The sequence below is a fragment of the Chlamydotis macqueenii genome, chromosome 14, assembly GCF_036417535.1.
Source record: "Chlamydotis macqueenii isolate bChlMac1 chromosome 14, bChlMac1.mat, whole genome shotgun sequence".
NCBI classification, from domain to species: Eukaryota; Metazoa; Chordata; class Aves; order Otidiformes; family Otididae; genus Chlamydotis; species Chlamydotis macqueenii.
The window spans coordinates 13,620,001-13,637,252 of NC_141569.1; the positions used below are offsets into that span (position 1 = coordinate 13,620,001).

The 17,252-nt window shown below is 43.3% G+C and overlaps 1 protein-coding gene across 2 annotated transcripts in view; it reads right to left on the reverse strand.

Annotated features, from left to right (window-relative positions):
- The window catches only part of GRIA1 (glutamate ionotropic receptor AMPA type subunit 1), a 126,055-nt gene that overhangs the window by 14,339 nt on the left and 94,464 nt on the right, over window positions 1–17,252 (reverse strand). For both annotated transcript variants that reach the window (XM_086758569.1, XM_086758568.1), the window contains exons 12-13: window positions 4,930–5,128; window positions 4,148–4,395 (exon numbers count right to left, since the gene is read on the reverse strand). In XM_086758569.1, the coding sequence (XP_086614695.1) occupies window positions 4,148–4,395; window positions 4,930–5,128 (447 nt within the window). The remainder of the gene's footprint in view (window positions 1–4,147; window positions 4,396–4,929; window positions 5,129–17,252) is intronic.

The following is a 17,252-nucleotide window of genomic DNA, read 5'->3' on the forward strand; positions in this document are numbered from 1 at the left end:
ATGCTTTGGGAAGTGAATTCCTTCACTTCGGATGATTACGGTCAGCTATGAATGGCCCTGTATGCCCTGTGATATCATTGCCATGTTACCAAAAGGTCAAGGGATGGTTGGAGCACCATTAAAACATACACATCCAAGAATACCTAGGACTTTTGAATGGCTGCAATGTTTCATAGACGCACCTCCCCACTCATGGAAAACATTGCATGAGTCTAGATGCTGAGCAGACTCTACCATTTAGAAAGAAGACCAGTGATCTGGATTTAGGATAGCCTGCAAAACCCAAACTGTGCCACAGTCTGCCTTCAGATGTGTTAAGACACTTCTCACTGATTTCAGTGGTAAACATCTGAGGGAGCAGCTTGACTCAGGATGTGCAGCAATGAGTTTGACAGGCTCTGCACATGGCCACAGTTTGTTTCTGGATGCTGGGTATCTGGTGCAACGCTGGTGTAGACATTGCATGAAAAAGAGGAAAAAAGCTTAGCACAGTGAGACACAAATGAGAGAGGGCTTTAAAAAGCATGGAAGAGATGGAGCGCTGAACTGTCCACCAGCAGACCTTGAATGCCTATAAAAGAGATCTTGAAAAATGCCAAGGACCTTGCGGCTCCCATCTCAGAGAATCTGTGCATGTAGCTCTGTGTACCACACCAAGAGGGCTGTTTTCTCACACTGCAATTCTAAAAAAGCCTGTCTTTGTGCAAAGGGGATGTGCTGACCTCCACGAGCCCATGATGGCTCTGCCTGTTGGGATCCCATCCAAGCACCGAAGCTTTCACAAGGACTGGGAGCCTCCTTCAGGCTGCATCCAGTCTTCAAAAAGCAAAATCCAGATGCAAGCTTGCTACCAGGTCAAGAGAAGGTGAAGGTGTAGATTTGAAGATGGCTGAATATTTTCCCTTTTTTACTGTAACAATTGTGGTCAGAATGTAACTCTGGTTGCCTTTAAAGCCAATGGAAGCCTGTGAGTGTAGCTCCACAAAAAATTTGACGCTAAGTAAATCATAATCATTTCTGTCTTCTAAAACAGAATACAGGTTAATTAGCACTCTAATGTCTGAACCATCTGCAAAAGATTAGTTAACTAATGAGCCAAAATACATTGCAGCTTCTATGTGAATACAAGGTGTTAACAAGTAAATGCATTGCAGTTTCCCTCAGCACAATATCAGCCGTATGATTTTTGGGGTCATGTGCTAAGCATTTTGTGTTGTCTTTCCTAGGAAGCTTCATTTCAGTTAATTGTCTCTCTCTTCAGCTTATGGGGAGTAAACAGAACAAGCTGTACTTCATCGCGAGAGTATTTTGATTAAAGACTGAGAGGTCTGGGGTCCTGAAAGGAGGTAGGTTTTTTAACAGGGAACATTTTGTGTTTATTCACAGACCCTAGGAAAACTGATCTGTATTTTAGGGAACTTTGCCATCAGGCTGGCTGCTCTGAAGAACTTGCCCTCTCAGATCTCCATCTCCTTGAATCCTGACTCACATGGAATTTCTTGGGTTTGCTTTCCTCTGTTTTGGATAATTTGGCTTTTTGCCCTCTTTTTGATCACTTGTCCGACAGTGGAGAAGAACTCCTGCCAGGTAAATGGATGGGTTTTGCAGCTGCATGACTATCTCATGTCAGATGGGATCACACCATGAACTAGCTGGTGTTGAAAGGTGTAATTTCTGCCCTCCCATTATCACCCTTCTCAGCCATATGTAAATGCAACTAAATTTTAACAACTGGAGGCCAAAAGGTATTCAAAGCCAGATTCACCCAGGAGGAATTTTAGCAGCCCATAAGACCTAATTGACAGCCTGGGAGGGATGTTTGCACCTGTGACAACACAAATTATTTCTGGATTTTCAACCTTGTTTTCATTCATCTGAGGCAATATCCTGGCATTGTGTTCCCATGGAGAAGCAAGAAAAACAATGGTGGACTCTCATTTAGCATCTCTCTAGGATCCTTTCCTAATCAGCCATCCTAAATGCAGGAAAACCAGTCTAGCTACAAAAGGGATAGGCTGCAGCAAAAACTGAAATGCAGCCCAGCTTCTAAAACACACCTGAGCTAAGATAGGCCTGGCTCACATATACCTCCAAACCTGGCTCAGAACTTTTACCCTGTGGATGGAAGTGAGTGAAGATGAAGCCTGAGTAAGAGAGGGCTGACCGTGCTATCCAGCTGCCTCATGAATGTCACCTTGCTCAGGGCAACCTCTCACATGCAGGACCCCAGGGGGAAAACAGACACTACAGGATGACTGTAGGGAACTACTAAGATTAAAACAATTAAAACAACAGGACCAAAACAAACATAATGGGACAAAAACTGACAGCAACTGTTCCAAAGAAACACCATTGGATGGAAAAATCAAGCATTCCTCCTTTTCCATTAAGCCCATAAGAAATTTGTTCTACATGCAGCCGGGATGAAAAAGAGGAACCAGAAAGAAATGTTAGGAATTTTTGGAATCATGCCTAGCAGAGGGATGTTTGGAGCTGCAAAATTAAAATGACTGATACAATTTTCTTTTTTTGTTGTTTATTTTTCTTAGAAGTATAATTAATGGCTCATTCATATGCCAACAATTATAAGACAGGTAGGATGTTCCTGTTTGTTTGTTTTTATAATATCAAAATTAGGATACAAGATTGATGATTAAATAGACAAATAAATTGAATCAACCCTGTATCCTAATTTCCATATTTGCAAGACAGAAAACAAACACTGGAGGGTTTGCGACAGAGAACATCTCAAAGCTGTGAGAATATATCCACCTGTATTTGGAGGGCCTCAAGTCATTTCAGAGCCTGAACCACACTGGATGCAAGAATTGCCTTCTGGACCACCTGCACTGCATTCATGAGCCTCTCTAAAGAGACTGGTGATATGGGAAGTGCTGCATCTAATTTGAGCTCACTTAATAAATGTAGTAATCAAAATCCTTGGGCTTCATCCACTACCACTTGATACATCTTTGATTCTTTGGGCAGGCTTTGGCTCAGGAGCTCTGTGACTAGTCAAATCCATCAGCAAATACTCAGCTGGCTTCTAGTAATCCAGGGACCATGGATTAAATGTCTGTGCACTGGGTTATGTTAGCAAGCAAGTATAAGGCCATGATTTTAGTCCAGCCATTTTGATTAAAATATGTTCAATAAATAACTAACTCAGTTGGAGCATCAATCAGATTACTTAAAGCTATGGCGTCTATGGATTTACTAGTCCCATTAAATCCTTACAACTCATATTCCTCACGATTGTAATGTGAGGAAATTGCATGGCTGCTGCCAAAAGGAGTCACACTTCTGCTGTGACTCTGATCACCATCCCAGTTTGCAGACTGTGGTAATGCTGCTCTGAGCAGGCCAGTTTGCACGGTGCACTTTGCAGGGAACCAGTTCTTGTCCAGGGGTCTGGCTGTGTGCAGTGCCCAAGCTCTGCTAGTAACTCAGATCTGGCTCTGTACTTACTAATGGTTCTTTTTAAAGGAAGGCCTCTGACGATATTTCACATGACAGTAGGCAAAAGCATGTGACAGGCGCAGGTCTGGGCTCAGAAATGAAGGATTTGTGCCCCTTTGGACTTGCCATAAATTTGGCACTTGCCACGATCTGAATTGACTCTGAATGAAAATACACACCTTTTGCAGGGCTTTTTCAAAACCGACTTCCAACCCCTTCCAAATAGCATTTCATTTTAGGAAACACCAAAATGCTTTCCCCAGGAGAACTCCCTCTGCAAGCATGGATCCAAGCCAGGGTAATACCATACTCTGCAAAGCTGTGCAGTTCACATGGCAGAGGATGAGCGTCCCTTCCAGATAATGCTCTGTGAAACCAATGGTTACACCACAGCAGCCCCCCTGCCATCACCTCATACAGCAGACACATTCATAGCAAGTGGATCAGCCAGGATCCAGTTTCCAAATGCAGGGCTTGAATGATTAGATGCTCCCATTGCTGCTCAACGGGAGCTGGGCATTTTACTTCCCTGTGCATCACACTGAGTTTTCGTATCCCTTTTCCTCCAGCTCCCCCACCTCCTTTTGCCCCAAGCTTTCATGATTAACATGGCAATGGAGATTGAACTGTGTGCATACATTGATTTGCTGGGTGGTTTGGCAAAAGAAAGCAAATCTAAGCTACTTACCTCAGTGCAGACCCCTTGGGCGTTGCAATGCCATAGCCTTTGGAGTCCAAGTTACCTCCCACCTTCATGGTGTCACAGGGCTTCCGCTGCTCGATGTACTCGTTCATTGTGGACTCCAAGAGGTAGGCATACTTCCCTTTTGACTTCCTCACCCGGATCATTCCCTCTTCTGTCGTCCTCACAAAAACGGAGGGTTCGGCTGACTTCATGTATGTCCACATCTTCTCAAACACTGCTATTTTGGATCGCTGCGTAGGACAGCAGAAAACCAACAAAAGCGTTAACAGAGGTCTGGGTGCCAGCTGAGATTTCCAATTTGGACTGATCACATACCCACGTATCGGATGGGCCAAAGAAGGCAAAAGGGGTAGAGGGATGTTAATGAACCTCCTGCCATTTCCGCACCAGGGCTCAGATCAACCCCTGATTTCTGCCACATGTTTGTGTACAGCAAGTGATTTTGTAGATCAAACCAAGGGCAGACCAAGCTGGAAATCAGGAGATGAGGTAGCTCCTCAGTAGCATGGGGAAGCACATGGATATTCCATATTTCTGTTTATAATCACAGAATATCACATGTACTAGAGACACTGCTAGCCTTCTGAACAGCACAGGGAAAACTGGATTTTTGCTGTTTTAAGGACAAGCTCAGCAGGTCCTAACATAGTAATGGGAAGCAAAAGAAAAAAACTGACCTGAGCTGAGGATAAGAGAAGACGGGCATGGAGGACTTGTCAAATAAATGACTAATCAAAATGTTTGCATTAAAGTTTCCTTTTTACCCTAAAAAATTCTTTAGTGGAGCCAGCTTCCAGGGTCCCATAGGCAATTTCCGTCTGCTTGGCCAAGTCCTCTGCACTCTCAATGGGAGAAACCATCCTTTCCACGGTGAGGAAGGCAGCCAGGTTAGCTGTGTAGGAGGATATGATGATCAAGGTGAAGAACCACCAGACGCCACCAACTATGCGGCCGGAGAGAGACCTGGGCACAGAGAGGAGAGGCAAACAGGAGGAGTGTGAAGGTCCAAAAGGTGAAGCTCACTCTTGCAGGCCCATCATTTACCCAGGCGTTTATCCAAAGTCACGTTCTCCAGCTACTTCCAGGGAAGCCAAAGGTCTGTCTCAGTTCTTCATTTACTTTTCAAGGTGGGGATAAAAAATTCAAAGTGCAAAAAAATAAACTGATTGAATTTGCTTTGAGTTTTAATTCCTTTCAAAGTATATAATAATAATAAGACATGGAGACAACTGTGAGGAAGGTTTAGCTGGGCAGGACGATACCCATACAAGCAGCAGCTCTGGCAAGGTCTGTGTTGGCCAGGTATCTCCAGTGGGAAGGAGCACCAGCATGGAGCCAGCCCAGATAAAACAGACCAGCTAGGATCACTAAGTCAGCTCCCCCATCACCTGAAGTTTAAAAACTAAATCTCTGTGTTTTTGTATAAGACATATTGAAGCTCAGAGAGAAGCCATGGCCTTAATGAATAATTTGCCTACTGACATTCTCTGTTTTGTATTCAGCAGATGGTGAGACAAGATGTTCATAATAATGTCTTAAAATCTAGGTATTTTGCACTTGCTGCAATCAAATAGCCAATTACGTGTAACCGTTTGATAGCTATAGAAGCAAATAAGTCAAGCGGGCATTAATTTATATTAAAATCTTTCTGAATAACTTTTGAGGGTGGAAGATAATTTTAGAGTGATGTCAGTATTCATGCATTCTGTCTAAATTATTTATACGCTTCTTCTCTAGATGCAGAGCAGTGTCTCAGACAGAAGATAACTTACAATGCTATTTGATAAAGCCAGACAGTCTGACTAAGGAGGATCTATCCGTGAGAAATGCATTTATTCCTCTGCGGGGGACCGTGTCTCTGCTGACCTGAGTCACTCCACAGAAATATGGTTTATCGGATGGTAACAGTGATATCTCAACCCAGCTAAAAACACTGGACCAGCTCACGGTAGTGCATGCCACGCTGTGCGCGGGTCTGCGTGAAGCCTTGGGTCCAGCTGCTATGGATTACTGTGGTTTAACATAACTTGACAAACAAACCTGCATGCTCCATTGCGGGGAAAAAACACACCCTGCTAATCACTGAAATTAGAGCTGGAAAGAGACTAAACCCACATAGCCCAGCAGCTGCATGACTTATCTAGGTTACACCCTTCCAATTTGTCCAGTCTGGTTTTAAGTGCTGCTGATGTGAGGGGAGCTGCTCCTGCAGACATCACATCATCTCCCCATTTAGATCAATCCATCCTGAAATCTCTTTAGTCAAAAGTCTCCGAGATCACTTCCTAGCAGGAAAGCAGGCACAGTGACAGAGCTCACACACACGCAGCACAGGGGGTAGAACAGAAAGGATGTGTTTTAATGTGTGGAAATAAGACCCATCCCACCACATGCGCTGAGAGCCCCGCACTCCTGGAGAATGACCACAGCAGCTTTCACCCGTGGCAGAGAGAAACTGCAGGAAACGTGACTGCAAGGGATTACAGTGACAGAAAGGACAAGCAGTGCATTTTACAGCTGTGACTGAAGGGACTTCTGCGGTTAGAGACGGGTCAGGCTTTCCTCTGCACAAAGATCTCATTTTAGGGCAAAGCCCCTGCCCTCTCCTCTGTTTTTTTCCTCCATGGGTGTTCCTGAAACTGGGCAGCAAAGTCTGTCTCACCATAAACCCAAGCTCAGTAAATGACTTTGAAGGATCCACCTTTCAAGGTCTTTCAGGAAAGTCTACAGGGCCCATCTCCAAGGTGATACTATAGTGAGTTCATAATTTTTTTTTTTTTTAATCATCCAGATCTTAAAAGCCAAGAAAAGTATGACAAAGATGATTTTTCAGATTTACAGCCCACTGGCATGGTTTCCAACCATAGCTGGTTACCCCATCCTGCAGTGTGTCACCCAAACCTCCTTCTTCATCGGCAACTGCAGCAACGTGGCTGAGCAGATCGATGGTCCCTCATCCCAGATTACTTACTTTTTATGCCTCCTCATCACTGCCAGCCAAAGAGAGGGATCAGAGGTTTGTTGTGGGAGTGCTGGATGTTGTAGGAAAGGCAGGCAGATGGGCACTGTTCTTCTATCCTATCTTTAACTCTGTGAGAGAGACATACTCACCAAACAACCTCTGGAGATGAGTAGGGACCTCCAGGGATGATTCACCCCATCTGTCTCAGGTTGGGAGGAGGTCTCTCTGCAGACCTCCCTCTTTATTGAATTTTGAAGGAACCAGGATGACTAGGTTGGACTGATTTTTAAGTAGCTCAAGTTAGGTGAGATAAATGTGACCATTGTGCTTCCCATCTGCAGAGAATACCCAGTCTGAAGGATCATCAGTGCAAATGACTTTACCTTTTGTTTCATATTTGGAGAGGGACTGGGGAGGGAGGCAGCTATGGATTCAGCTCACACATCTTCAGATTGATGGGGAGAAGAGGAAAAAAAGTACCTGTCTCTAATTAGTCTGGATGATGTGTGCTCAGGGAAAGAAGCGCTCAGAGAAGTCACAGAAGCATTAAACAAAAGTAACCAGATAATGTCAAATACAACAATCTCTGCTGATGAAGGCCACTTTGAGCTGGCAAAATCCATTTGCATGGCAAATAATCACATTCATCTCCAGCTGCAAATTATACAGCCTTTCCTTCCTGACAAAGCTGGAATATTTCTGCGACTTCTTTCAATCCCTTCAGCGGCAGTCAGCCGGATTCATGCCTCTAGACCCTCAACATCCTGGTGATATTCATTACTGGCTTGTCCCACAGGGACTGCCTGCTGTCAGCTGCAGATGGCTCATGCTTCCCAGCTCCGCACCTGGCACTGACAGCATGAAAAAGTAGCTCTGGGGTACTGAAACTGGGAGGTAACAAGAAGGGCTGGGGAAAGAGGGAGAGTTTTTTTCCCATGGGAGCCAGATGGGACAGGATGCATGCCTGTATCACGGACCAGTCTCATCTGGGCTGCGTCTGCTGGTGGTCTTGGTCATTTCTCCTCACGACATGAGATGCTGTGAGGAGGTGAGTGCTCACTCTCATAGACTGGAGGAAAGGAGAGGAGGTAAACAGCTTGCTACAACTGCCAGAATGGCTAGGGCTTCATGTGTATGATGTTGTGTTGCAGACATTGCTAACGGGCAACATTTGCCCTCATTCCTGATTGACTTGGAGCTAGAAGCTGTGAATTTAGACTGCTACAAGCACACAGCAGAGAAAACAGTATACGGGCTCTACAGGACATCATCCTTTTACTCCGTGGTTGTGCGGCATCTAACAGAAAGGAGCGGTGGCCAGTGATGAAGGCTCTTGGAGGCTAGTGAAATACAAAAAAATATAATAATAGTCATGATGAGACATCACACAAGCAGATGCGATCCCAATGTGACATCCCCACGGTTCAATAACAGTGAACACAGGTTAAACAGGACAAGTTGGATTGTGCTGGATTACCATATTGCCTATTTAGATTTTGAGCCAATGCCTGTTACTGCTTACCACTACAAGTGGTTGGAAATACAATATCCATTACGATCTTGTTCTGTTACTTCTGTAGACCAAGCAGGAGAGCAGCAGTACTACCATCACGGGACACATTTGCAAAAGTGCCTTCGTAATTTAGGAGATAACGTCCCATTTCTAGAAGTGACTTCAATGCTAGGCAGCTAAAAGCCTGGTCAAAAGCCAGTGGGACTTAGAGTTACGTTTATGCTCTGGTAAGAGCAGTCACAGAGGAGTAGATATACCTTGTACTTTTAAGTCACTTTGAGGTTTTGAAAATCTCACTCCACAGCTAGATAACAGAAAATGACCTTCCACTTGACTAACAAATGGTCTGCAGCTTGAGCCCTAGCTCAAGTTCATTTCTCCTCACTAATGGGCAGTATGGGGCTTAGATCCTCCTGCATGGAGAATTTACATGTCCCCATACCCGTTCAAGCATAACACTAAGGCGATCAGCTCTCTGCTGTGTGGAAATGAGTTAGTGAATCAGTCCCCTGCAGAGCTAAGGTGAGATGGAGCACACTGGTTAGTAGTTTAAAGATATGCTAAGGTTTGGATGTTTGGATTTGTCTATTTGACCTCTAGATTTATTCACATTCATTAGCATAGTAATACTTACGAATACCAGAATCTAAAAAAAAAAAAAAATCAGAATAAAATAAGCAAGGATAGCAGTGAAAGAGGCTCTAATGAATGGCTAATTCTGGGATGCAGGAAGGAATGAAATAGCTAGACGCACTAGATTGTACATTTTTCTACCTACATTATTCCTTCCTACACTCTTCTTCCCTACACAATCCAAATTAAGATCTCTTGGTTTATTCTTCTCATCCTGCCTGCGCTGGCTAAAATCACACTCTCTCCCTCCACCCGCTCCCTGCTTGGGGTCCTGTCTGCCCTGCACAGAGCTGTAGCAAGAACAGGGTGCTCCCTTCCAACATTACCCTTGCACAAATAAGTAGTAAATACTCTGCCTTCATTATCCCTGGTGCACAATCTACTTAAAATTAGAGCTGGCTGGGAATCAGAATTTCAGCGCCGTTGAAAATTCTGAAGTTGTAAATGAAACCTTAATATTCTCAGTTGGAATAAAAAGATATCGGTTGCAAATGTCCTCTAAAAGTAGCCTTCTGAATATGGTTGGTTTGGGTCCATCCAAGCTTTACATTTTTCTATTACTTAATGTTTCATTTCTGAAAGGATAAAAGGTATAATTTTAACACGGTAAACAGCTTTGTTTCTGTTTTCTCATTACAAATAATTTTCTTTCAGCTTTTATAATACATTAAATCTTACCTACTACATGTATAATTTAAAAGATAATTCTAGAATGTGCTATTTTATATCTGTCTAATGGAAAAACTGCAGATGACCAAGCTGAAAATAATAATTTTTATTTTCTTACTTAGGTTACTTTTTTATTACCTTTCTTTGCAAAAGCAATAGCATTTTGCCAGTATAAAGCAGAAAAGAATTGTAAGTTCCCCTTGTTCCCATGAAGTGATTTTTTTTTTTAACCTTCTAGCCTTGGCATTGATAGATTCTTCACAGAACAAAAAAGAAAATCTTGCAGCTATGATCTCTCATTTCTTAAAACAAAATGAAATCCGTGATCAAACAATTTGCTCTTTGATCTTGCCCCTTACAGAAGGTAAGAAAAGCAGACAGGAGTTTGCCTCTGCTTTGCTATCTGATTAGAAGAGCATAATACATTCTTGTGAAAAACATTAACAAGATTGTCAGAAAATATACAAAATAAACCTCATGGGAAAACTGTTCAGGCACCATCTCAGTTCTCTCCCACTTCTCCCTTCCCCCTCCCCAAATCCATTTCTTATGGAGAATTACACCTAAACTGACAGTATTTTAATTAGAAGTGCAAATCTGGGATTCTAAAGCCACAGTTGCTTTGGGAGGATTTCCCAGATTTGCTGTTAAATTCAATTCTAATAAAGGCTCACTTAGTCAACTGACGTATCTGTCACTGAATGAATTTATGCAAAATTGTTGAAAGAAAATCTCTTACATGCTTGTTCTACTGATTGTGGGTCAAATCCACTTTTGGTCTTCCACCCACACAGATCCTCTGATCTCTGATAGTACTCTGCTAACTTGATACTGACTCTAGATAATTTCACCAGGCTATCTGAAGATTGACTTGGTAGTGAATTAGTAACAAACATTTTGCTCCAGTTTTGCTCTTATTTTAAACAAATTTTCAACATTGAATTCCCTCAATATAAATGAGTTTTGCTTTTTCTGTGTGTCGCAGACCATCTGGCACTATTGGTCTCACCATTTTATCTCTGACCCTGACATAAACCCTGGATTTGCTTGAAAAGTCTGTGAATATTCATAGATACAGGAACAAATTTAGCGTGGGGTTGTGGAGCTGGGAACAGCTCTGGGTGCACCCATCATGCATATGCTTCAAAGCTGTTATCCTCTTATGCTCTGCTATGCCACAGATAGTTATGAATGAGCTACCAACTGTTTGTCATAAAATTGGAGTGATCATAAAGCATGTTTCTCTGTCCATGCTGTATTATTAATTTTCTCGCCATTATTAGTTTCCATTTACTTGTTATTGAATCCTGCTCTCCTGGTACAAGTGTCCAGAGTCCTGATTGCAGTCATGCTTTAACATGGGGCATTGAGAGAGCCCTTACAGACACAGAAGAAAAAAATGTTTTCTATTGACATTCTCATTTACCTCTCCCAGTAGAACAATTTCCTTCTTCAGCTCCCCTCATAACTTTTCTACAGAGGTAACAGCTGCTCATTTTGATTCCCTGTGGGTAACATTAACCAGTGAGACAGGGTAAGAAAGCTGAGGGTGCACAGGTACTAGGAGTCCCACACTGTCTCTCTCTTGCTTTTCTTTTTCTAATTTTTGTTAAAAAAAAAAAAAACAAAAACGGAAAAAATTTGTCAGCTTCTTAACTTTTGTATATAGGTTGGAAATCTGCTCTTTCTCATGTTTACAGGCAAATCATGCCAGCTTATCTGACCCCCAAAGCCAACATGCCGGAAGGAGGCAATATGGATTGCAGAATCCCAGCAGAAGTCCTTTTAAGAAGGGGCCTTGGGGTGATTTGCTATGTAAATATTGCAACGACTGAACATATTGTCTGCAAATACGCAGAATCTCCCAGATTCAATGGGAAGATGTATACCTGTGAGGCTTTAATTATAACTCATAGTTTATTTACTGTTTCATTCTGCCTAAGCTAATGGCCTTGGACAGCAGTATATGGTCCCTCTCCTACCATTTAATCTCTTTTTTTTTCAGAATATGTTGGCACTTTTTTCTTCAATTTCCCTTTAATGGGCAAAACCTCTTTCTAAAATGAGTTTTCCTGCTTAGTCAGAAATGCATCATGCCACTTGTGGTTCTCCAGTCATTGGAGCTTGGATTGCTGCAGTGCTAAGTATAAGCATGACTACATGGAGCTGCTACGTGCTGTTTTCAAGACATTAACTTTGCATTTTGACAGGTAAGAGGTATCTATTGGAAAACCAGAGGACTAGCATCCAGGAGCTATTTTTTTTTGTTCCTTGGGAAGCCTTTCCATTTTACGGGATCCAGGGTAGCTTACTTCACCTCTCTAATTCACTTCCCAGCTGTGGGAGAAGAGGATGAAGCACATTTATGAACTTCACTTGAGTGGGTGGTCACCAGGTGGATTTTACATCTGAGCTGCTTCTTTGCCCACTTCCCCTTCCTGAGACACTCAATCCCAGCAGGCAGAGGCAACATCAAATAGGCTCAGCTATGCAAGGGGTAATTTATACTCTTGAAAGCAGTCTGCAGGTTGTGCACACCTGCGGTCCTCAATGGAGACAAATGCAGCCTGTTGCTATGCAGCCAACACAACTCACCTGCTCAAGTATGGTGTTGGAAGCACGGAATGCCAAACAAACATGGACTGACATGGGCAACCAGCCCCCCTCAACTTCAGCAGGACCTGTGTACCACCCATGGTATAAAAACACTCCTACAGAGCAGAACTACAGAATTGAGGAATGTCCTTCGCTCGAAGGAGCCACCATCCCTGAGCTTCTGCAAGAAGCTGCTAGATGTTTCCCCTTTGATGAACCTGGTCGGGTTTAGGGCAGACCTACTACTGGCCAGGGCGAAGTTCTTTGGTGACAGTGACAACATCTCTATGATAACGTATTAAATAAGGGAAAAATAAAAATAATTTTTAAAAAAGAGTGAAGAAGCAGAATCAGGGCAACAAGGGGGAGGCACAAGCCTTGTGGCCCTCACCCTCTGGCCACCCGGCTGGGCGGCCATCTGGGTCCGACTTGGCCCAGCCGAGAAAAGTGAAGACAAGAGATGTAAACAGAACATAAGAGACATCTGCCTGAGCCAATTGTGAAGAATTTATTGTGAAAGGAACGGCTGCAGGCGCCAAGGTCAGTGAAGAAGGACGGGGAGCAGTAATGCGGCTCCTGGCCAAGATTCCCCTGCAGGCCATGGTGCAGCCCATGGTGGAGCAGGCTGTTCCCCTTCAGCCCATGGAGGTCCATGGAGGATCAGAGATCCACCTGCAGCCCGTGGAGGACCCCATGCTGGGGTAGGGGAGGAATGTGAGGAGTTCTTTCCGAGGAGGAAGGAGCAGCAGAAACCGACATGTGATGAACTGACTGCAACCCCCATTCCCTATTCCCCCCGTGCCACTCAAGTCGGGGAAGGAGGTAGAGATAATTGGAATGGAGTTAAGCCTGGGAAGAGGGAGGGGTGGAGGGAAGTTGTTTTTGTTCTCTCTCATTATCCTGCTTTGGCTTTATCATTAATAAACTGAAATAGTTTTCCCCAAGTCCAGTCTGTTTTGCCTGTAACAGTAACTTGAACAATTTCGCCCTGTCCTGATCTCAAACCTCAAGCTTTATGTTGTATTTTCTCTCCTCCGTTCTCTCGGAGGGTGGGGAGAGTGAGTGAAAAAACTATGTAGCTTGGTCCCAGGCAGGGCTAAACTACGACAGATGCTTATCCCTAAAACTGCACCCAAACCTAAGGAAAAAAACCCAACAGCCTGGCTGAAAGGCAGAACAGATAGATTCAAAGAAATACACTGTCATCCTCTTAAGCACAGGCACAGTGTGCTTCTTCATGCTGCAAACCAGGGTAGTTTAAGGGATGAGTGTTCAGATAGAGCTTTGCTGAGAAACGTGGTCACTTCAGGCTCCTGGCATCTCTGGTGAGAGACAAAGTCATTCCTCTTCTGCGGTTTTGCCATCTTTTGCTACAAAGGAAAAAACCCAACTCTTGTCATGCCTTTAAGCAAAAATTTCACTGTAAAAAAGGCTCTTCGCGTATTTTTCTCACTTTGCTGACATTTGTTCGCTTTGCTGAGAAAAACTCACAACGTGACAAGCATAAAATTTTGTCAGAAGCACTCGACGGAGCGCCCCAGGAGATTCATTACTCAGGAACTTCCTCAACCTCAGGTGGCCCCAAATTTAACAGCACTCATCCTTCTTTTTAAACAATGGCCTATTGTGCTAATGTCCTTTGCTGTGTTCCTAGATTTCATACGCTTTCCCTCAGTCTCTTCTTCAAAGTCTGCTTGATGAAAACGCTTTTTTTTTTCTCCCCAGAGATCTAATACATTTTGGATTATATGCTACCAGTTCTTCATTTTTCCAAGGTCTTTTTTAGCCATCTACATGTGCTCACAATTTAGAGCTCCATTTCTGAGACTTCTGGGCAATGTTACAATAACCTTGTTCAGACTTCTTCCAGGGTGCCTTGCCTTGGTTCTTTTTGCTCTGGTTTTTTTTTTGTCTGTCTTTTGTCAGATTTCCCAATCAGATGACAGGAAGGCCTTTTCTGTGAGGAAAATATTTTCTGCACTGGAAGATTTTCACCCTGAGCAGTATTCCCAAATATTCTCTTTTCTCTCTCATTTCCAATTTAAAATGTGATCCCTCACCAGGACTGTGTAAGTTACATTTTCTCGAGTTTCACTTTTGAGCCTTTCTTTTCTCTACAAGGGCATACTGTATCCCTTGTAGAAGTCGTAAGGAATGAGTATGGTCTCCCCAGCCAGTGTTTTGTAGAAGACCTTTGTGTGCACAGGAGTGCCTGTCTTTTAATGTCAAAACTCTCAAACTGTGAAGGTAAAACATGTTCAGTGTTTCTGCAGCCCCTATTTCACCTGCTAAGATCCATGTGGTGATTTTTTTTTTTTAAATATATTTTTGAAGGCTTTGGAAGCACTGCTGAGATGAAAAGCTCCCCCTCCCTCTGTTTACCACTCTGCAGTCTGAGATCTTGCTTCTTATCGAGAGCTTCACGAAATGAGAGAGAAGAGAAAATTCCTCCTACTGGAGAGCATCCCCTGAGCTTGACTCCTGCAGCTCGGGCCCTCGTGGACCCTTCTTCACATCTCACACTGATCCACAGTGCACAGGTACTTGTTTTTACTGCTTTTCCCATTCACCATATGAGGACTCATCTTTCCCCCTCTTCCTTCCTACTGCTCTGTTCACACATTTGCCTCCTATTACTTCTTGTCAGACTATGTAGGGAGAATTCATTAGTGTATATAACATGCTTTGAAGTTGTCCAAATAATGGTGATGTAACACTTTTGCACTTCTATGGGCTCTTTTATCTGAAGATCAAAGTAGTAAGTTATGATTACCATGATTGCATTATTGCTGCTTAGCCTTTGGATCTAAGGGTAAGCATCAACTCTTGTAGGTAGGCATTAATCAGAGTTACTGGATGATTTTATTAAATAGATTGAATGCCATAAAGTATGCTACTGCCTAAAGAAAGCTGTATGCCCTTTCTTACCATTTGATGATATGAATCCGGTGGCCCCTAGCTGTCACTTGGCTCCTTTGATCCAAGTGAAAATGGAAAGTCAACCAAGACACCATCATAGAGGACTTCAGAGGTGCCTCCATGCTCTGTGTCCTCCAAGTCCAGACCCAGTTCAAGCACAGCAAGTCTTTTGCTCCTGTTTCTTAGCATGACCCACATTTTGCTTTTCCCGATTACTCAGCTTCATCAAGCTTTTCACAATGAACAACCTAGCACCTCTGTCATCTTTCAATAAACTTATCTTCACCTGCTCACCATTTTAGGGTGTTACAATGGACATTGCTCACTGTACGTATGCGTTCCTGAACTTCTTGTGAAATGGGAGTACGGTGCTTCCCCAGCTATCAGGATAAGTAGTTGGGATGAAATCTGTGACAAAATCAGAGTAGGTACAATAAATCGCAAACTCCAGTGGAATAAGAGAAGTACTCTGAGCCTCCCAGTGGAAGGCCATGACCTTTTGTCCAGCTCTGGGGATTAAATTAGCAAAGAGCAGCTGTGGATGTTCTGTGTGTTGTAAGCCACAACAATTTGAGTTGAGGAGTTCAATGCTCATTCCACTGTGTATCCAGAGAGTGTGCACATGATACCTTAGTGCTGATAAAAGTGATGTACAGCATATGGCAGAGTTATTTAAGCAGAGCTTCCCTGTGAAAACATGCTCAGGGCTTCCCATCTTAGCTACAATATTTTTCTGGAGTGCCAACATTAAATCAATATCTGACAGGCGACCTTGCAGAGGACACCACTTCAGGGAGATGGAGGTCATTCAGCTCCTCACAACCCTCATTCTTTGACAAAAACACTTGGCAATCGACCTAGTTGTTAGGAAGACACAACCATGCGCAGTCCTGGCTGCAGCTCGGAGGATGTCAGACCCCAGCTGAGCCCACTGCTCAGGGATAACAGGTTATCAAGAGGGAAGAAAATGAAAAGAGAAAGCGTGTTTCTCTTACTGATTGAAAATCAGCAAGTTGGAGTACGGCATAATGGAGACTCCCTGGAGCCTCAGAGGGTCTTCTGCCAGAGTCACAGACGAGGCTATAAATTTCAGACACCCCTATAAATCTCAGCATCACTCACGGTCCTGAGCCAGTGCACAGCACTAGCAACACCAGCAGCACATGCCATTTCCACATCACAGATGTCCTAATAAAACTTCCCAACAGATCAAAAAACTAGGCAATGCGCTTTCCTCTCTGCAATTTTTAACTTCATTTTCAATCAAAAATATCAGAAACACTTGTTTAGTCCTGAAGAAAGAGATCATAAATATATATTTTAGCTTAATATATCTGCTTTTGGATCAAGTGTTTGGCTTATTTTAAACACAGCTGATAAAACAATTAATAAATGTGTCACTCAATGGGGGGACTTCCAGCAAATTTCTTGCTGTCTCCCAGCAACCTCAATGGTAAAGGCCTGAAGTCAGAGCTCTGGACGAGGGACTGGATATGCCTGGTGGGGAAACCATCCCGAGGAAGTGGCTTACAGATCAGTGGAGTAAACATTCATTACCTCTGCAGCATTTAGAATTTTTCAGATAGCAGAGCGTGGAAATCCAAAAGATTCAATTTTCCTTTACAGATGAAATTGCATTTTCCCAACAATATCCTCTCAGTTAGTTATTTCCTTCCTCTGAGTCCTCTGTATCCTTCAGCATTCTTCCAAATGAAAAAGAGGATAGCAAGGATGACTATTTTAAAAGAATTTCCATTTTCCCCTGGCTGCCACATTTTGGTTGCCATGGAAGTGCA